A 22,639-nucleotide genomic window follows, 5' to 3' on the forward strand; every position below is an offset into this window, starting at 1 on the left:
TATCAGACTCCCTCTGAAAGCCAAATCTGGATCTCTATACTTTGTTCAGCTCATTAAGATTCATAATCAACCAGTTAATTCATGTTATATGCTACATTGAAAAAAAACCTTGGAAGTCCATGTTTTGGTCTTTAAAGGCCAACAGCAGCAAGAATAAACACAACTATCAGAGTTCATTTGTGCAAAATGTTTCCAACATAGAATAAATATAAAAGCTGAGAGGGAAGTGATTGTCAATCAGTTCTGTAATTGTTAGAAAAACAAAACAGAAGAGGCTGACCATCACACCCGGTGACTCCAAAGTGGACTCGTCCTGCAAACTGTTCAGACTCTGGGACCTCGACCCCTTCATGTAGATGAAACAGAACGAAGGGCCTGAGAACCATTCACAGTTCACAGAAAATATAATGGGAGTTGAGGGTTTGTTCTGGTTGAGAACGTCCATTCCAGCGTGATGTTGTGGTTCTCCTCTGCCTGATAGGAGCTCTGTGCCACATTCACTACAAATGATCCTGCTGAGGAGACAGAGAGGGAAAGTGAGGACCACCATGCAAAGTCATGTGACGTGAAAACTATAGATTGGAAGGAAGTAGAGGAAGTGTTGCAGGGTCTTTGTTTGGCCCGTATCATGACATCATAGCTGCACTTTCTCTGTCTGCTGGCACTGCTCCCATAACCCCTCAAGACGAATAGAAGTCTGTTCAGATATGTGTGTCCCATTGTCAATCTGGCCAACAAGCTGTTCCTCCCTCTCTTTACTGTAATACCCACTCTGCTTTGTGAAGGACAAAGGCGTCTCCCGTTCATCTCCTGCTCCCAATACTGGTGTCAGTCCTGGTTTAATTTTTTTCCAAACTATTTTATGTTGAAATAGTCTTACTTCCGGGCCACCTGGTGTCTCTCTTCAAAAGTAAAAACAAAAAAGGGATTTACAAAAACCTAAATCGGCTCGTTGTTTGACTTTTGTTCTCTCGTATTTTGGTTTTTGGATTCAGACAACAAAAACGTGAAAAAGGCTGTGCTTTTCCGTTTTTAGTTACATACATAGTATTTCTGTGTTTTCATTTTTTGGATTAAACGATCACACAGACTATCTAAACGTACGGAACATGTCGGATGGCTGCTGTGTTTTTCGGGGTGGAGTCTGGCTTGACCGCAGTCGAAGAGGAAGAAAGCATTCGCTAGCAGATCAGTAGGAAGCGCAGCTGCTGCGCATTACGTTATTTTACAGGCAGATCACAGTCTCGAACGAGCCTGTCGTTGATGGATGGAGCGCGCACAGTCTCTGTTTAACTTTAAATATAAACTATTGATAACGTGTTTCTTCAGGAGGCGATGCTTTTACTGGTGTTCACGTTCTTGAGCACAGCTATAGAAGGTATGTAGTCGAGGCGAGATGCTTCTTTCCCTTTAACTGACGCCAACGCTACAATTAGAGCTTGAATGACGTACACAATAGAAGAAAAATAGAAATGTCTATAAATACAATAGAAAAATACATAACAGAGAGGCGACGACAGAAATGTTTTGCGAATTTGCTCAAAGGCATAAGAATAACAGCATATTCTCTTAGCCGAACAAAAGGTTTGACTAGTTTAAAAATAGTCGAGTTACGTTTCATCTGTGTTGTGGAAAACTGACAACATTAACATTGGAGTGAACTTTTGACATTTTATTTGACAATAACTGAATAATCGGGTGTTAACACCTGCCTCGTGGCAACAAAGAAGGCACACCGAGTCACAATGTAAACAATAACCCGACAATGAACTAATTAACTGAAGCATGATCATGATATGTAAAGGTAACTGCTCAGTACAGGGTTGTGTCTTTAATGTGTTGATGAGTTATAGTTAAGTTTAGAAAACCAAAGTCCTTTAATTAATGCTCGTCAAACACACGTGCCCGAACAAAGACCTGGCAACTTCCCAATCTATTTAGTGTTCACGTGGCTTTGCATGTTGTCCCATCTTATAAACTGTTTGAAAAACAATGAGGTTTGGCAAAGCTGCATCAGTTGTTAGCGTTGTTATACTGCTGTATTTTATGATCTCTGCCAGATGAGCATAACAGTGTTTACGACGAATTATGTATTTACTATTCAGTCCTTTCAAAACATACAATATATGTATATGTAGTGTATGCGCATAATCACAAAAAAAATCATGAGATTAATCGTGACTAAAAAATGTAATCGTTGCCCAGCACTAATATGTGTGTGTATATATATATATATATATATATATATATATATATCCCTCTCACTGTACAGTAGGCCTAATGCCGGAGTTGTCACAAAACATGTGGGAATAAAAAGAATAACGCAGTGAAACAGCCAAAACTACCTCTGTTTGTTGTAACCACAATGTAATGTATATTTATATAATACTATTTGTATTTGCACTCTTCCTACTTTGTATTGCAACAGCTGCAGTTATTTCCACTGGCAATAGACGGTGTGTCCAATCAGCGATAAGGAATCCTTGCCCAACACATCTGCCTTTTTCAGTCTCAACTTAATGAAGTTGTTTTTTCTTTTTTGCTATTGTGTTTTCTGAAATTACGTGTTTTGACCCTCAGGGCCACCATACCTATCATCCTTTGTCTCAACAATCACAAATTCAAGAGTGCAACGTACAAATTATCAGTCTGTTTGCTGGTGTTAATTTATTGGACAGTAAAGTCTGTTGACGGATGGTGTTGCGTTGCGTTATGGGACAAGTTGAGCCAGGTTCAGCGTCACGCCTCCGCTGTGCCAGCAGAGTGGTGTCATTGAGATGAATCTGAACATTACACGGTTTAGAGTACGCCTAAACTAAGCCGAAGTTTCCAAAACATCATTATTTTGCGAAAGCCTCAAATTCCCCCTCTACTCAAAACTCAAAGCCAGCGTGGGTTTTTGCCAGCCTAGGCTGGTCAGATACTCTGCTCAGGGCTGATGTGAATGCTTCCATCCATGTGTGTTTCAACTGGTTTGTGCCTCCTAACTTGGGATCTGATTGCCTGATAAGATTTTCTGCACCTTACAGCTCTCCAGGTGGTTGGCAGAGACATGTCCGTGGTGCTAGGTGGGACGACCATCTTACCCTGCAAACTCATCGACGCCGAGGAGCCCGTCACCCAGATATCATGGCGGAAGGAACCTCAGACTGACAATTTCCTTACAATCCTGTCTGCTACAGGACCACTATTTCTCAACGGACATGATAAACGATTTGAATTTATTGGGAACTTTAAGGACAGCAATGGATCTCTACAGTTATCCAATATCAAATTGACAGATGAAGCCACCTACACGTGCATCTTCACTTTGTTCCCCAGCGGAAATGTCCAGACTGGGATACATCTAAACCTGCTTGGTATAATGCATTATATTCAAAATGTGAATCTCTGTGTGAGAGATAGAGAATAGTGTTGACCTTCATGCTCGCATGTTGACTTCTCTTATTCACCGTTACTCTCCTAGTGCCTCCGGTCACAAGCCTGAAGGATAATCGTCCTACTTTGGGTACTGAAGAGGTTTCCCTCGCTACTTGCATGGCTGCTGGTTCCAAGCCTCCTGCAAAGGTGCAATGGCTCACTGGTACTGTGGGAGAAAAAGTGAGGCCAACAAACAACGTCACCCAGCATGCCAACGGTACGACTACCACAGTCAGCACGCTGTTTGGAGTTCCTACCAGAGAAATCAACCATCACTTGGTCAAGTGCGTCGTCACCAGTGCAGCCATGTCGAAAGAAGAAAGCCTGCCCTTCACCATACAGATCTACTGTGAGTATACAAATGTCACTTACTTATGTAGTTGATCATTCTTGTTCATTTTATCATTGTGGATTTAAGAGTTTCTCAGTTATTAAATTGTTTGAAAACAGTGGATAAACAGTGTTTACATGTTCACTCCCACTTGTGTTCTCAGCTGTTTCGGCTGATTGGGCCTCTGCTGTGGCTAAAGATGCTCAAAGCTATTCTCTGGATGGATAGTGACTAGGGCAGACTCATTCACTCATACTTCTATAATAATAGAATACAATCATCTTTATTTTCATTATTTAGGTACAATGAAATATCGCTACAGCAGTAAAAGCAGCAAAAAAGTTAAATTAAAGTTACAGAGGAAGAGAGCTTTCTGTCTGTAATATTGTGTGTACAAAACATCTGTGAACTCTTAAGGATGATCATCAGTTTTAGTTGTGACATCGCTGCTGTTATGACCTCTTCCCTTGTCTTTTGGTTTTCTTACTTTGCAATACTGTTTCTTCATGTTTCTAAGCATCTGGAGCCAAGTCAAAGTCCTTGAGTATGAAGGCAAATCACTGTCAAAATCCGAGAGCGCAAATGAGATCCATGCGCGCGCGTATTTTACTTTGACGAGCGCTTTTATACCACTCCGCGAGCAAAATTCACTCTCGCGCGAGCAAAAGTTGCTCGAGAAGCTTAAACCTGTTCGCTCGCGAAACTTTATTCTGCCCGCTCGGAGTAGTTTTTCTTTTTGACAGTAAGTGGGCGGACCCAGTCTCCCTTGTATCTCTACATCTAATTGGTTACAATGCTCGTCTTTGGATAAACCGGATATCACTGACACAGACGCCAGGTCTGTAAGAGGTGGTTATCAATCCGCCACTAAACACTACTCCACTACATTTGCTTTGAATTCACTCCATCATTCTATTACAGACAATGTGTGTTTGATAGTCAAACTGTGACAAACAGCTCAAAGACACTCTTTGATCTTAATTGATTAAAACATGATGCGATCATATTTAATCATACTGTTGTGTTTACAGAAGAGATATAATGTAGTTGTATATAATATGAGCAACAATTTGGACCTGCTCAAAGATCTGGAGCCAAGATTAGGGACCACTGTTTGTATATTAACTGTTAAATCACTGACAAGTAATTAGTGGATGAAAAAGTATTCAGATCCTCACTGCAGTAAACGTACTAATACCATAGTGATGAAACAATAATCCACTACGAGTAAAATACCTGCATTCAAAACCTTAGTCAAGTATGTTATTATCAGCAAAATGTAGGCCTACTTTAAGTGCAGAAAGTAAAAGTACCCGTGCAGTAAAATGTACATTATTTGCCCCTGACCTGTAGTGCAAACTGAAAATCTCCCCCTGGCGTCTGTCAGTGATATCCGTTTTATCCAAAGACGAGCATTGTAACCAATTAGATGTAGAGATACAAGGGAGACTGGGTCCGCCCACTTACTGTCAAAAAGAAAAACTACTCGCGAGCAAGCAGAAAAAAGACTCACGAGCGGGCAGAATAAAGTTTCGCGAGCAAACAGGTTTAAGCTTCTCGAGCGACTTTTGCTCGCGCGAGAGTGAATTTTGCTCGCGGAGTGATATAAAAGCGCTCGTCAAAGTAAAATACGCGCGCGCATGGATCTCATTTGCGCTCTCGGATTTTGACAGTGATTTGCCTTCATACTTGAGATAAACATGCATTCATGCTTGCACAGCCGCTCGCAATTTACAACACACCTGTGCAATTTGCAAGAAAAATGAGGAATGCCCCTTCCTATCAGGTATTTTGGTTATCAGTCTGCTAAAGTATATTTTCATAATAGAAGGCCTAAACTTAAAGACCTATTATCTAATCTAGCTATGAAGCAAAGAATCGCTTCTTTGTCTGTACGTGGGAAAGTCCTTTGCATATCTCGAGAACTGTTTGTTTCATACTTGGTGGGTGTGTTGCTGTGCGGTTCATTGACTGCAGTTCACTTTTTTATCCTCGATGCTGGATATTCTAACGTTACAACCAAACTCTTAGTCACTTCACTGGAGTAAATAATCAATTAAAGGCTGATCATATGTTCAACTAATGAAATTAATCAGCTCCAGTATTTTGAGTGGTTAGATTTCACACGTGATCCAGACTGCAGGGAACTGTACATACCAGAGCTCACTGAGTAAACGCATAACCGCTGTTTGTCATTTTGTGGTGGTCCACACCGACATTCTTTTGACTACCAACCATAACCAGGGGAATGTTCTCTAATCCACCCAAGAGGGAAAACGCCTTAAGATAACTGCAAGACTAGGAGCATAGAAGTTTATCTCTGGTAACAGAGTAAAAATTAAATCTATACTCAGAAGTCCACATACTAGCTTTCCAATGGCATCACATGAGCTTCAGTCAGCTGAGTTAAAGTGTCGTCACACAATCTGAGTGAGTAACTTGAGTCAGGTTATAACATGTGACTGGTTGCATCTTCAGCTTGGAGATAATCAAAATCATCAACCAGGAATCAGTGGATGGTCGGAGAAAGATCCAGAAAATGTTTCTGGATATTTTGGTGCCCTAGAACGCGCATCCATTTGGGCCCTTAAGGGGATTGATCTTTGCATTATAATATTTGATAATAATTCAAGGATATTTTCGTTAACTTTACTCCACCTCTTCACATAACAAAAGCGTCACACTTAACTCTGAAAGCTAATAAGTGGTTTTTAATTTTAGATTATTTTGTTGTACTAGAGAAGAACATCTATGAAAACAATTAAGACATTGACCAAACAAGAATTAAGACAGTATTGGGAAAAAAAAGAATAACGGAATTTGGTTGCCAAAGCAGAATGAATGCAGAATGAAAAAGAACAACTCAATAACAGACAACAGCTCAATGCCAATAACAAAACCAATGTGCACTGACAGCTGTTTCACACCAAACGCGATGAACGCGGCGAGATTACATACAAGGTCTGAGCACAGACGCGATGAAATTGGAGTGACACCAATTTGCAATGGCGCGGCGCGATTGACGCGAATTCCGACTCCGAAACGCCCCAAATGCAGAAGTTTAAATATTTAAACTTGTGCTAAAAAATCGCGTGACGCTGTGGTGCGATAGCCTATCAGCGTTGAGACGTTTCTCCTGCCATCACTAACTTCCTGCCGTTGTTGAATCAGGAAACAAATACTGTAGCCGTCTCTGAGCTCTACGATACCTCATATCAGTAGAGACCTGACCAAACTATGTGTATACATGTGTTTGTGTGTGTGTGTAAACCATATAGTGCAAACAATGAATAGACGCTTCCGTATTTACGTCTATATGACGTTATTGTGGAGTGTTGATGGAGCTGCTACAATGTTAGCATAGCCTAGCACCGGTCGATCCGAGCTCCATTGAGAAAACAAGTACAAATCGGCATCATTACGTAGTTATTTCGGAGTCCCTTTTTGTCGGTTTATTGCCGTTAAATCACAGCCAAATCAGTTTATTTTGTGTTCATACAGCTGTAGTAAACAGCCGACGTGTGGCTCACTAGACGCAGTGAGCTCGATGAAATCCACGGAGCTCCTCTGGACTATGTTATGAACCTAGACATGACGTCCGTGGTTGATGGCAGACAGTTGAACGGCTTTGAGGCCGATAAGCCACGCCCCCTCTCCGGCGCGTCCAGCGCGATTCACGCAAATGAACACAAATAGTCCCCGGCAAGACCGGGGGCTGGTGTGAACACGATAGTACGCTACCTTCTTGTTTAGCACAATGGAGCCGTTTGGCAGTTTACTCCACCTGCACGGAGACTCCTATTACTGGTAGAATTCCCCTCCATCCCTCAATGCAAACAGAACACTGTTTGAATGAGATAATGGAAAGGTGAGATAATGACACACCTTGTCTGCAGGCTAGTGTTGAGAAACAGATGCCTCTGAAAGTCAGACACCAGTAATATCTCAAATGCAGCTAATTTAGGAGCTCTTACCAGCTTGAACACTACGTTCAAGGTCTTTGTCAATTGTAGATATTTCTACATCTCTCTCTCCCTCCCTCCCAAGTATTCAAATCCAAAATGTCCTTGAAACTATTTAACATGTCAAATCAGGTGTCCCTGAAAGCAAGCCAACACTGCATCAGTACACGAGATCTTGATCCTCAATATTCTTCTGATATACTGTTGCGTGTATTAATATTTTGTCAGTTACAGCAATAACACCTCATTCCCTCACTTGTCTCTCGCAGTCTCACCCATTGAAGTGACCATCAACAAAAGATCGGAGGATTCATTTGAATGCGTGACTGAAGCCAATCCAAAAGCAGCTTTTACCTGGAGCAGGTGCAGTGGCTTGAATGAACCAGTTTCAGTGCAAACAAAGCAGTATTTCTCTTTCACCTTGAAACATCCTTTGGTTTGTTTTTCTCACAAGCTTTGTACAAAGGTGAGAGGGTTGTTCCAAACATCTTTTGTAAGTGCTCCGTTGTTACAAAAAGCTTTTACAATTATGGCTGATGAATTACTTGAAATTCTAGCGACGCATAACAAAGAAATTTTTAAATGGCTTTGACATGTAATTTTAAAAGGTAATATTCATTTAAGCTTAGTGTGATGATTTGGCACATTGGCGGCACTCTGGACAGGAAGTCAGACACGGGAAGTCAAGAATTAATCTTGAGCTCGCTGCTGGTGAAGTGTGATAGATTACTTAACGTTAAATTTTTTTTGTAAATATCTCAGTCCATGCTGAAATAGTAGTAAAATGACAATCTTTTCTTCTTTGTCCTCTTTTGGTCACCAAACAACACTGTAAAACACACGGCCCTATTTGAGAATGAATGGTATATTAACACGTATTGATTATGATCACAGAGAACTAGAGGCAACTAACTTGTAACTTAAAATGTAAATAAATTGACATTTTCAGCTTGGAGCTCTTCAGCACAGGCTGTCCTGCCTTTTATGAGCTTTTATTGACTTACAGTGAGGCCGTTGCTAATACAAACAATGTACATAAAACTAAAACGGGAAGCATGGACTGCAACCCACGTTTTATAGAATATTAGACGTTAGATGTCATCAGTTAGCTGCACCAAGAAAACAAAGATGATATAGATTTAGATAGAAATTTTGCTTCTTAAATGTAAAAAAGAAAGCAAAGATATTTTGTAATATAGCAAATGCTGAATTTGTAACCACAGCCAATAGTGTAGTCATTACATTGCTAGCTTATTCCTCAGACCATTTCTTGATTTTCCAAGAACTAACCCTAACCCTAACCCTAACCCTAAACTTTTGTGTTTGCTTAATACGTTAATACTATTTCTCATTTAAATGTTAATCTTCAGTCATCACACTCTGTGTGTTGTAGCGTTACAGAATTGTGATGATGATCATAAATCAATGAATTTAGGATGAGGACTCTGGGTCACATTTCTGGCCACCAGGTGATCGTAAGTCCATCATTCACTGTCTTTTCAGCTTTGTTTTTGATCTCTAACTCCTATATACAAAATATTTGTATATGTCCAGTATATTTGGCTTACAAAATCGACATCTAGCTTGCATTACGTGGGGTAATTAGCTGGTTCCACTGTCCCCATGTTGACTCTGAGGCCATAAACCTTCACCAGTCCAGACTCACGGTCTTAGAAATGGATCTGAACATCTTGTCCTGGTAAAAATAAAAAGCATAAACGTGCTCGTAGCTCGCTTGCCATTTATGGAGGCTCACGCCCATGGTGCCACCCGCGACTGCAAACAAAGCTTTATAGGATTTTTGTGTCAGCAAAGAAGAGTTTTATTCATCAGCAGCTTAGGTGGTGGGGTCGTTCGCTCAACTACTGTTTCCAAAGCCAAGAGTGAACTCGGAACCTCAACTTTTAGGCCAAAATGGACAAGAAGTTCTGAATGGACAAACTCCATCTGCAGATGAAGATCATGTGATTAAAAAAAGCTACCAAATGGACCATGTGATCAGAATACATAATGATGTGTGATGAGATATTTAGCCACAGTTTACTGTTTATCATTAGTCTGCTCTTCGCTCTCAGACCTTCTCCTCCTACCAGCTTTGGTATGCCAACCTCCAGGCCTGTGAGGTTAGAAAACACAATCATAAATTGAAGAAATAGTTAAACATTTTGGAAAATTCACTTATTTGCTATTATTCCACTCTCATACAGTCGTCTGTTAAACATGAAACCAGCTGTTGGTTATCTTAATAACAGGAAACAGCTCTGTTCTGCTTCCTGCCAAGAATAGTCCAGCACAAAACCCCATGTTATACAGCATGAGGTGCTGGTAGGCAGAAGGGAAACACAAAATGGTGAGTCAGAAAAAAACAGAATTTATCCTCCAGATTAAGAACTAATTATTCAAATTTGGCAAAACTCAACATTTTTCTGACTTATATTTGTAAGTCTTTATTTAGCTGTCTGTTGAGCCTTGTTTGTCTGTTTCAGATCCGAGCAGTCGATGCCTCAGTCTACCGTCAGAGTAGAGGGTGCAACGCTACAGTTCCTGAGCATGACCTCTGACCTGAATGGCCTCTACCAGTGTGAAGCATCTAACCTATATGGAAGAAAACACAGCTACATGTATGTTCATGTGACTTCTGGTGAGTTCAGGTTTAAATTTGGCTTTATGTTTTTGTCAATTGTGTTAGTGTGTTCTTTGCATTTGTTTGCATTCACTTTGCATTGTGCTTTGCATTCCTGTTCTGTGTTTCTGGTTTTGATTCTGTTGTTGTTTTTTGTGTCTCTCAATTTAATAAAAATCGTAATGTATCCGTCCAGAAGCTGAAAAAAACGACTTCAGCCTGCTTACCCAGCAACCTGGACAATTGGAAGGAAACACTACACACATTCCACCCAATAGCTTCTGCAACATTGCACAGGACATGATTCAAGTCTACGAATAAAACTGCCTAAAAGTCAAAGCATGTCCTGATAACGGCATCCCGACCGCAGCAATGTTGCAGAAGCGTAGCGCACACCATCTGGTTCCCCTCCAGGTTAACATTGTTAGCTCTCTTTAAAAAGAGAAACTCAAACACAGGGAACCTACTTCCACTAGTTAATGATGTTGGGAGATCTTTTTCACTGCAGACATTTTGGCTTGTGGGAGCAGGAGAAGCTCGGCTACACTGGTATTATTGATATTATTAAAACTGACTCGTTTAGATGAGCATGTTTCAGGGTCCTGGTCTTGGGCTCCCTCACAGTCCTGGCTGGAAACTAGATGAACTGAGCTTTCTTATATATACATACATCTATATACATACATATATATACATATATATATATGTGTATATATACATACATATATATACATATATATATATATGTGTATATATGTATACATACATACATATATATATGTGTATATATATATATATATATATATATATATATATATATATATATGTAGCCGTCAACACTAGCTATACCTGATTAACTGTTAATGTATATCAATTTTTCGTGTTACTGTATTCTTCTCCCTACAGGAGCCTGCCCTGCATGTTGGACCTTATTTGGGCTTTTGCTTTTCATGATTGCCTTTGGAGTCGCTGCATTGTTGTACTCGTATAAAACCGGGAAATGTCTAAGGTACCGAGTACAGTAGTACTGCACACACTTAAGTTTAATATACGGTACGACTGCTCAGTATATAAAGGTATATTTTATATATTATGGAAATGTTTTCTTGTGTGTTAATTGGGGACAGGACAGAAGAGGACACACGTGGAGAGAGGTCGAAGGTCCCAACTTCTGGCTCACCTGAAGAAGAAGAAGAAGAAGAAGCAGCAGCAGATCTATGAGCTGAGGTAGAAGAAAAATATATAATATTGAATTTGTTAGAGAGCATTCAGGCTCTGTTTTATTACCCTCAAGTTATTGACCTTATTATTACAGTTTTTTTTATATTAATAGCTTAATTTAAACTACAAAATTGATCTCTATCATTTTGTATGTGTGTGTTTACTGTATTACAGCTGTTTTTTTCAGTTTCGTGCCTTTCTTAAATGTTCTTTCAGCAGATATGTTAAAACTCTTTGCAGACTCGTTTAGAATCAAGTGCATGATTTTAATCAAATGTTTCAAATTGTCTGCCTTAGGCACCTCTTTGATATGCAACAAGCTGGAAGACAGTTGGCTTACTGTACAGGCCGCTAACATTCCTGACGCAGCTGGTTACTGAACAGATGCAGCTCTACAAGGCAACAGCTAGTGCTAATACCAATGATGCCATTAAATGCCATGCAACGCAACAGAAGTTACAAAATGAAGTAGAGTAGAGTTGTCGAGCAAAAGTGGTAACGGTGTTATCTATTAGGGCGTTGGTTTGACAGTTGGCGGCTGCTTTATCATTTACAGCATGTTTTCCCACCAACAGCATTAACTGCTGATGACAACAGAAAATTATGAAACATGTTTTCATGCACACAAGAAACTAGGTGACTGGCCAAGAAATGATTCATGAGAAATTTGAATAGAAAAACTTGAGATTATGGAATGAAAACCTGCGTATCGTAAAAAGAACACGTGCAAATAGACAAAACACAGATACATTAAGCAACACATTTCTCTACTTGCGTTTGTTTTCACTAATTGCAGTGCTTCTAAATCGGTGATGATTTCTTTTATTTTACTTTGTTTGTGACCTGTGTTTTTAAAGTGGAGAAGATCTTCTGTTAAGAGTGTTCTGCAGTGCATTCAACTCTCTGCCACCATAGAATACAGTATACAACTGAAACTAATGATGATTAGACATACGACACACACTTTATCTTTTTGCAGATGTGTTGTCTTTGTATGTAAACGTTGTGTGTTAATCTGTATCATGAAGGGTCTGTAAATTATCCCTAAATAGGGCAAATCAGTAACCTAGATGACTAGTACAGAAATGACCCACCACTTCCTAAACGATTTGGATAAATAACATTTTCTATTAGACTACTGTCTCCTGTAGAATCTGCTGAGTTTGGTTTATGACTTTGGTTGTTTTATTAGATTGTTGCTTAGAGATTTGTCATTGACTCGTATTCATCTGAGACAACATTTGGTGTCTGTTGAATCCTTTCCATACTTTCAGACTTAAGTCTATATTTCTCAAGTGTTATTCCATTGTCTTAGTTTTCCATTCCATTTTCTCATGAATTATTTCCTGAACCTCATGCCATATATTTGTATATACTGTGCTGCATTTCGTCGACACCACCCAAAGACAGTATAGAAGTGGACGTAGTCACCGTGACGTCACCCATTGGTTCGAGGACTATGGTTTTGAATCCTCGCGTTTTACATTTTGTCCGTCGCCATCTTGGTTTTTGGCTGTTGCCATCTTGTTTTTTTGCAGTAACTTAGTACAACCCATCGCTGAATAAGACATTTTTAGGCGGCCAAAATGTTACAATTAACTTTCTTGAACTGAAAAGGCACACATGGCTGCGACTTTCATTCGCAACATAGCCACATCCTAAAACATACCTACTGTTGTATCATCTATTTTACTTTAAATGGAAACATAATTTACAAAAAGAACACCGTGTTGTATTAAAGAAGACTTGAAACTACAGACTGAAATAATATCATGTTTACGAGCATTAAATAAACTGACACATTAGTCAGTAGCTTTACTCTATTTTGGAATTCCTTCTAAAGGAATTTATCTGCGTCATCATCACTTATCTCACGTGGTTCTTTGTTTTGGTTATTATTTGTAATAACAATTCCAGCCAAGCAGTCTTTCATCTTTCCAACATCAGTGTTACTCAGTCATATTTTGATCTCTGCGGTTACTGTATGTGTAAAACAGATTGAAAAAGTCAGCAAAAGGATTTTATGACATTTTGAATTTCGTTCAGTCAAAATGAAACTCTATGTTACAAACACTGCAAAAGGATTTTTCTATAATTTAAAAAGTTGCACTTCATCTCCAAAATGTCTGTTTTTGTTTCTGTATGTCAACAACTTAACCGATCAGAGAAGGGAACACTCATCCAGGTCCACAGCGGATATGTTCATGTTTAGACCAAGGCTCATTCTTTATTCAGTACAGTGAAACCTTTGTTAAGCTGTTGGACTAAGAGTCTACAGCCATGCTAGCAGCTCCGTGAGCCTGTACTCAATGCTAATGAAAGTATGCTAACATAATCACAACGTTCATATGCTGCTTTTTAGGGTGTTCGACTGGCAATCCCTTAAGCCATAGTGCTAGCATGGCTAAAAATGATTATTCGGGATGAAAAAGTAATATTAAGTTTGTAATCAATCAGTTACTATCAAGCCAATTCTCCCTGAACCAAAAATATCTTTATTTTTTTCTCTCTCTCTGTGTGTGTGTGTGTGTGTGTGTGTGTGTGTGTGTGTGTGTGTGTGTGTGTGTGTGTGTGTGTGTGTGTGTGTTTGCTCTAGTCTCTTTTAGGCAACATTTTAGCATTTTTGTTACAGTTTATGGTCAACATTTCTTTTTTTCAAAGAGAGAATTCTGCACGTTTTTTTTTGTTGATCAGTGTTGATGGTAAATGTTGTCCATTGAAGCAATAAATCCTTCAGTGCTGCTATATTGACCAAGAAAGCTACCTGTACCAGAATGCATTGCGCTCAAGCTACTGACACCCAGCCATAAGATAGAGAAGCCGAGTTGTGCCTATACTTTTGCAGGTAATAAAATAAAAACATGGAGGCTGCTTAGTCCGAACCAGCGTGAACCAAGAAGACGGCAACTATTTAATATCGTCCATATTGTCAACAGCAGTGTTACTTCTTCCATTTTTACCTTTCTGGAGGGCCCTGCTGCATTTCTCCGGCGGTATATGGCTTCAATACAAACAAAACACTAAACGGTATCCCGGTCCATAACATCCTCTGTACTTATATTTTTGGATGCCATTTAAACTGTTGGAAATGTAACAAGTTGCAATACAAGTGAAGAGAAGGAAGTTCTGTTGTTGTGCGTTGATTTTTTTTTAAATTGTATTTACACAATGGAACTTACAGCAGGTCTAGAGGTAAGCGCCCCCTTAGCTGAATTAGTTTGTAGTTCTTCCGTTCCTCCCGCTACGTCACTAGATGCAGAAAGTAAAATAGATTTTGGGGAAGTCGGCTATCTCGGTCAATATGTCCCACTGAGGAACTTATTAGTTAAATCGACTACATTTCCCGTTAACACTGATTGGACATCCCCATAAAAAGTTGTGAATCTCTTTTAATAGTTTAGATATGCTGTAATGTATTTATTTATCTTTTTTTACATTAATTGAAGTTACTGTTGTCGTAGTTAGTGGAAGCATTAATTCTCACGCTGATGTAAATTTTGTTTTGTTGAGACTTTTTCAGAGTTTGTTTTTAAATGATGTCTTTTTTGCAGTGTGCAACTTGTCATTATTCTTTCCTTTGCACTTAAATCATTAAAGCATTAAAGCTAAGTAAACATTACGGAAGCCTCCATTATTTCTATAGTTAGTGTGTACACATACACACAATTTTGGTAAGTCGAAGAGTGCTAGACCAGAACACAGTTTTCAGGATGACTAAACGAATAAACATGTGGATTGAAGTAGCTGCTGTCATAAGACCAGTCCCATGGAAACAAAAATATCCCATGTCTTGAGACAGGAAGTCATGGCTTTATTTAGCTCTATTAAAGGATAGGTTTTTTCGAGTTTGTCTTAATACAATACTCCCATAACATTAAAAGACTTATTATAGTCACTACAATCACTCACTTCAACCATTTTCTTCTTGATTTTTAATTCCTGCGTTGTATACATGCTCATTTCTACCATGGTTACCATGTCGTCCTCTTTAACGCCTTATTGAAACACTGGTGCGTTACTTGAAACATTGCATGTCAATCAGATAAACATTGGAAACCAATGGCAGGATGTAAATTGCACAACCCTGAAGATGACTCGAGTAGATGTTTTCACCTCGTGGGTGTGTTTTAGTTTGAAGTTTGGTCCACACTGGAGACACTGAGTCAGGATATCTTGGCCTCGGCTGCTTTTTGCCTGGTCTTCTTTTTTTTTTTAAATCTGTTTCTTGTGAGTGCAATACCACATGACTGGAGTACCCCATGAAACCTAACTACTGTTATAAAGGCCATACCACTTGGACTATTCCAACTCCCCTCCAAGAGTGGTATGTTCCGTCGCCCCAGTATATGAAGGCCACAAGAGTTTTTTCTGAGTTCTAGTAGTTAGGCCTATTAAGCCCTGAATAGGTGGTACTGCCTTTGTTCGACTGTTGCGTGAGTCCATTGAACTGTAAGTACATTAAGTTACATATTTCTGTGGTGTATGTACAGTATTTGTCCCTGTTTTGGGGATTCTTGTTCAGTTTCATTTCTGTTACTGCTGGTCATGCTAATTAGGCTCACTTAACAAGCAATTGAGTGTCTGCTGAGTTAGCTTCCACCTGTGTAGAGCCTGATCTTACTGTCACCACATTCAATGCGCCTCTGTTTGGTCATTACTCGTTTGTAAACATAATGTGTTGCTGAAATCATATTATCTCTGTTAGTATTTGTTATAGTCACAGTCTGTAGTCGTGGTGTCCTACCTGTGGGTTATATAACTAAATGTATTGATGGTTAATAGCTGTTAATGATTAGCTACTCCCTGTAATGAGATGATTTAGTGTAGATGTCACCATTGTGGCCTCATGGTTCCACCTGGTGGCCCTGCTCAGCATAGAGGTGCATGTCATGTCATCTCTTACCATGATTGGGTTTAATGTTTTTTCTTTTGTTTATTCTTCCTATTTCAGAAACCATTTATTTCTGTACACCCTTGCAAGCCAAACTCAGCAATAACGTTTTCTATGTGGAACTACTGGACTATTTGTGATTTGACCAGTCACTTCAGTGGTGAGTGGGGATTTTCCGGAACCTAAGCCACCGCCCGGAAACCTCTTTCCTTTTAACTACCATTATAAACAAACATTCACAAAGAATCTGAGCTCTGCTGGATATCCTCTTGAGCTGTTGAGGCTTAGCCGGTCCCCAGTTCTCTCCATCTTTGTAGCATCCTTATCATTTTGTCAACAGTTTCCGTTGTTTGTATTCACTGATGGACTGAATGAGTGACTTGCAGCAGCAGTGTACCCTTTACTGGAATTACATTTAAAATTGTAATGACTGACTTTGAACGCAAAAATATTCCATTTCACTTATTATATCCTAAAGCAGTAGGCCTATAATCAAAAACTCAACTAAAGGTCTTATAATGACATACACATTGCCACCCCCATCATTGTTACTCATAGGGCGTTGCACACTAAATGGAATTTGTGTGGGTTATGGTTATTTTTAGTCCATAATCTGTGACCATCTAAACCATAAAAGATGAATACAAGTGCGCTATGTTCAATGCAGTATTGTAGTGATGCAGTAATATAGTTTTAGAAGAAGCTACCAGAGTTTGGTTTTGGTTTGGTGTCGTACGTATCCCTTTACAACAGTTTAAAGCTTAACTAATCATGATTTTTATTTTTTAGAAGGCATCGGTGTTGCTCATAGTGACAAAGCTACAGAGAATTATCACGCTACTCTAGTTTCCCTCAGCTCGACAGATGATTACCATCAAAAATGAAATATGGATTTCTGCGAACAAATAACTTTACAAGGTTATAATATTGTAGGTGTTTTGATTGTTCTTCTGCCCCCTTCGTCCCATACAGTGAACTTTACAAAGCATAATTACTGACTGTACAGACAGACATACGTACAACCTGGTCGTATTGTTACGACTGGTGAACTACTGGAAACAACAGGACTCAATCGCACGACCAAGACACAGGATAAGGTGTTGGTAAAACATCCTTTACTTGTCAGCAGAGGTTTTTGTACACGGGTAAGCAGTCAGAGCAGGCAAACAAATCAGGCAGGGATCAGGCAAAAACGTGGTAGAGGAAAAACAGGCAGAGGTATCAAAACCGCGAGGGGGGCCGACAATCACAGTGGCCGGAAAACACACAAAGGCTGGAAGTGAAGTGACCTGAAATGAGAGGAGAGGAGAGGTAAGTAACACAAAATAAAGAAATACTGACAAATGGCAAAACAAGAAAGCATAACTTCGGAAACAGAAGGAGACATGACAAACACAGGTGCTGCACAGAAGACCCCAAAGACAGGAAGTCAAAAACACAGGACACAAGAGGAAGGGAACTTCAAAATAAAACAGGAAACCAACTAAACCAATACCAAGATCATGACAAATATGTTGCAGACGTGTAGCTCCATGTATTGTACTGCTCTATATGACCTGAGTGTGAGAGGCCTTGGATCATATTGCATGTTTTCTTTTTCTTTTTTGAAAATGCACAAAGAACAATCCTGAAATTGAATGTAAGATGGACTTTGCATCTTCATTTTGGCAGAAACTGTACACCTTGAAAATGCAACCTGAGCATTTGAATTTGAGATTTCATCAGGTCCGCTCATATGAAATGAAAATGACATATGGCAGTTTGCATTTTCAGTTAGACTATGAAAACACATAGTTTCTCTCAAGTTTGTTTTGTGTCACCCATAGTTGAGAACATATAACTACTGAAATGCACCAGTTTTGGCTGGTTTATCTAAAGCAGGTGTGGCCGAACAGCTGCACTCATGAGCCCCATGACAACACGAGTAGACACGCCTAATTCCATGAGATGCACGCTGCACATAATTGCGATGGGTGGTTTACTTAGTGCGCACTCGCACACAACCCCTTAAAAGTGTTGCTTGTTTCTGGTTGTGGAAACTCAAAGCATGTCTTTCTAATGGGTCACTGATGACAGGCCGTCGTCTTACTCTTTGTAGGGTTACAGTGACCTTTCACCCCTCAAGTCTAATTACTTCCTCTTTGAGTCCAAGTGGACGTTTGTGCCAAATTTGAAGAAATGTATTATCGAGAGTGAAAGTAACTTGGACAGAGAATGTGAAAAATCCTATTTTTAGATTTGTTTGTATTCCAGAAAAGATGGTTGATATGAAATGAGCAGTTTCACACATGTACCCACTTCCAATACTCCCTTGCCTTTTGTAGTCCCCTTCCCTTTTAGATATTTGTACTGCACCTGATATCAGCGAGTCCTGTGATTATAACGGTGAGGATGCTTGTAGCCACGTTGTTGACTAACTTCAATTTCCAGACAGTTTTCATAAATATCTTCTTCTTTCTCTTGCTGTTGAGACAAACATATAAAATAGCACACTTTGGCTTACAGTATAACTGTAATCTCAGTATATCTGGAGAACATATTGTAATAGGAGTTGTCCTTCTCTTTGTTGGCTATTTAATTTACTGTGAATATCTCAAATGACAAGCTGATAGTTATTATATTTACCATTTCTGCAGTGGGAGAGTGATCCCTGAAAGAGAGACATTTTAAATATTCAAGCAGTATAATGCCACTAGCCATACGTCTTTATGAGCATAGAATCACGTGTTTAACAATGACTGGATGCAACTCACTCAGCACGGTTTTTGCGGACTCTATGCAGAATGATCCAAGCTAATATAAAGATCAGGCAACACACACAAGGAACAATAGATGCCACAGCAATCACCAGCATGTTTCCAGCTTTCTTAAGCTCTGGGTCTGAAAAAAACAAAACAGAATTAAACTCACCTTAAGTGTACTATGCAGTTAAATTAAGCTCAAAGTCATCTATAGATTTTGCATGTGGGAGATCAGTGTTTCATAAAGGAAGTTGAGGTATAGCACGCATGTCCTGTGGCATCTCTAAATGCCCCAGGTGCTAATGTTTCATCTGTCTTTACTCTGTAGATTGTGTGTTCATGCAGGTATCGTATCGAAACAGTAGCACAGTAACGGATGGCTCTATTGTCTTTAATAACCCCACATTCACTCTGTTCCTTTTTACTTCCTATTTCCTTGTTGCCACAGGGATTACTCATGTTTCATCCAGTTTATTTTGGGACTGATTAGCTCACCTGCAATTATTAGCTCCCACTTCCGCTCTTGATTTCTTGTGTCCGTGTTGAACTCACAGGTGTAGTTTCCTGTATGAGACTTTTGGACACTCTCAATGACCAGTGGGTACAGTTCGCCTTCCGACATATTTATGTTCAGGCGGCGAGCTTCTTCACTGATATGTAAGGGTATCGCTGGGTTGGGGTTGAAGGTGAACAGGATAGTCCCGTTCCTTTTCCATGTCAGCTGATAGAGCGTGCTGTTTGACTCGTCCATACAGAGCAGGATCACTTTACTGCCAACAACCTTTGAGATGGTGTTTCCTTCTGTGTTGGAAACATCAATTTTAGATTCAATTTTCACTATAACCATGTTGCAACTATTGCACTTCATACTACAGTTAAAGCAATAGTTTTGGGAAAACCTTTCTTTGTTTTCTTGCCAAGATATGGACGAGAAGATTGATGCCACTCTTGTAATATGTCTGTTTAATATGAAGCTATACAGCCAGCACCCGCTTTGCTTAGCTTGGTACAAAGACAAGGAAACAGTGGTAAACTGCTAGTCTGGCTCTGTCTGAAGGTAACAAAATCCAAGCTCTCCTTATACTCACTGACAACTTACATCCTAATTGTTTAATTTAAAAAAAATGTAAGCTTCACGTTCAATCTTCTCATCTAACTCTTGGCAAGAAAGAGAATAAACGTATTTCCCAAATTGTCAAACTATCAGCTCATATTCATTGTCAGAGTAAAGGTGTTGTAAATTAATTTTACCTGCTGGTGAGAAAATCCAGAACATGCAACATATCACAGAAAACATCCAGTAAATGCCCAAATAATTACGAAAATCCTCCATCCCACCTAGACACAAAGATAATTTCATTGTAAACATCATGATTTAATATTAAAAAAAATGTTATTTACACTTTGTTTAACCAGAAAAGGTCTCACGGAGATTAAGTCTTCTCTCCAAGTGTCCCAGTCAAAATAGGCCGATATAACCACAAGTCGCAGACTAACAAATTGAAAGTAACACAAAAATAGGTCACAAGATCAACTATGCAAACGTGTGATTCTTGAATCATGAATAAGAGTACTAATAATATAATCGTAAAGAGTATCAGATCCTTTCCAAACCCAGATACAGTATGATAAATATAATAACTACACTTACTTACCGGTAGTGAGTACCTGCATCTGCTGTTCTGTCTCGATGTAAGTTACTGTGGCAACAAAAAGGAGTAAAAGCTCATTTCTGCGTATGACATTGGAGAAGTGAACCATGTGTGTGAAGATTAAACCTGGCCAGCTCACCCACACACAGACATACTCACCCAAGAAATGGTTTCCATACAGGAAGTGAACGTTGTGATGAGGGTCTGTGGCCATATGAGTACTGTGCTTTCTTTTGAGGTTGCAGAGCGTGTTGTGAGCTTTTCATCAAGGTGTTTGTTGAAGACAGTATATTGCAGAAGTGTAGCTCACCATGTATTGTACTGCTCTATATGACCTCCTGAGTGTGCGATGCCTTGGATCAAATTGCATTTTGCTTGAAAATGCACAAAATATCAACACTGACAACTTAATTCCAAGTATAATCCTGAAGTTGAATGTAAAATGGACTTTACATCTTCATTTTGGCAGAAACTGTTTGGACTTTACAGGGAGATTTGCAATCGGGGGGGCGTCTGCCCTGAGCAGCAGCAAGATAAATCCCCCCATGGAGTCCAGACACTGGTGGTGGTGGCGGATGAGGCTGATAGAATGATGAGTTGATGAATCTGATGAATCTGCAAAGATGGAGAGGTGGAGGGGAGCGTAACAGCAACATGAACATACTAAATATAGAGAGACATACTTAAGAGACAGCAGCGAGGTGTTAACGATGTAATTGTGTCGTTGTGCTATTGGATAGAAGGGACCAGCTGATCAGAACAGCTGATATCATGATTGACAGCCCCAAACAATGACAGGAAGGAAAATATGAGTGAGCATGCGAGAGAGGAGAGAATGACAGATATGAGAAATAAACAGGCCTAGGAATGTAAAAGTAGAGTCTGCCTCACTGAACTTAAGCTTCATATGTATGAGAAACTTGCTACAGGCCTAAGTATGCAAATAACAGTCCTCCTAACTGAAGCTTCAGTGTGGCCAACTAGTCAGACCAAGTCCTACTGCACTGCTCTCATGAGCCACATCACTAGCAGCATAAGCAGACACACCCAATTCCATAAGTATGTTGCAGCAACTCCTCTCTGTGGTTGGCATTCCTTGTTTCACACAACCCCTTAAACGTCTGGCTTGTGGAAACTCGAAGCCTGTCTTTCTAATGAGTCACCGATGACAGGCGATAGTCTTACTGTGCATTCCAATACCCATACTAATATACTGTATAGTATGCCAGAAAAAGACTTAGTAGCCCCAATGGTCTTATGTGGCATAGTATGTCAAATGCAGTATGTCAAAAATACGACAGGATGTCCCACTGCATCCTGTCGTATTTTGCTGTATATCAAGTCACCATGTTTTTCTGGCTATTCTCAACCCACAATCCTCTGTGCCACGGACATATGAGCAAGATGGTCAAAGGTCAAGGTGCAATGTTATGAGGAAAGTAGGATGTCCCAACTAAATGCATACTGCCTGTGATAGTACATACTTTTGTAAGGGCAGCTGCAGTATGTACTAAAAATAAAAGTATGTCCTTTGGAACGCAGTGTTAATGCAGTCAGTTTGATATCATGATATACTTCCAGTGTCACAGTTTTCCACAACTCCAAGGTCGTCTCAGTCGCAACAGATTTCAGTCTTTCGTGTTTAAGATTCTGGTTCATTTCCAAAATCCCGTTCAGCAGTGAAAGTGTCAATGAGTAATCAGTTTTGCATACTGTGCTGCAATCATTTTAGCACATCAGCTGTTTGTCCAACAGCATCCGACACACAGGCAATGTACTTTAGACCAATTTTGACAAA

At 39.6% G+C, this 22,639-nt stretch overlaps 1 protein-coding gene and 1 long non-coding RNA gene across 4 annotated transcripts in view; one reads left to right on the top strand and one right to left on the bottom strand.

Annotated features, from left to right (window-relative positions):
- The first annotated feature begins 1,242 nt into the window (after window positions 1–1,242).
- Window positions 1,243–22,639, top strand: part of LOC306703809 (poliovirus receptor-like) — a 24,499-nt gene continuing 3,102 nt past the window's right edge. Inside the window, exons 1-8 of one of the 3 annotated variants that reach the window (XM_079169890.1) lie at window positions 1,243–1,378; window positions 3,030–3,359; window positions 3,467–3,769; window positions 7,983–8,076; window positions 10,200–10,354; window positions 11,243–11,345; window positions 11,464–11,563; window positions 11,855–15,174. In XM_079169890.1, coding sequence (XP_079026016.1) covers window positions 1,336–1,378; window positions 3,030–3,359; window positions 3,467–3,769; window positions 7,983–8,076; window positions 10,200–10,354; window positions 11,243–11,345; window positions 11,464–11,557 — 1,122 coding nt within the window. In that variant the 5' untranslated portion in view covers window positions 1,243–1,335 and the 3' untranslated portion in view covers window positions 11,558–11,563; window positions 11,855–15,174. Of the gene's footprint in view, window positions 1,379–3,029; window positions 3,360–3,466; window positions 3,770–7,982; window positions 8,077–10,199; window positions 10,355–11,242; window positions 11,346–11,463; window positions 15,175–22,639 lie in introns of those variants that run through there. The other 2 variants (XM_079169891.1, XM_079169889.1) reach the window with 2 other exon arrangements.
- Window positions 17,592–19,824, bottom strand: LOC306704193. Its single transcript, XR_013767304.1, has 5 exons — window positions 19,685–19,824; window positions 19,202–19,328; window positions 19,074–19,098; window positions 18,804–18,911; window positions 17,592–17,737 (listed from the first exon to the last, which is right to left on the bottom strand). It is a non-coding gene; the product is annotated as an uncharacterized lncRNA (long non-coding RNA).

This window comes from Pholis gunnellus, assembly GCF_910591455.1.
Source record: "Pholis gunnellus genome assembly, chromosome: 12".
In the NCBI taxonomy this organism is placed as follows: Eukaryota; Metazoa; Chordata; class Actinopteri; order Perciformes; family Pholidae; genus Pholis; species Pholis gunnellus.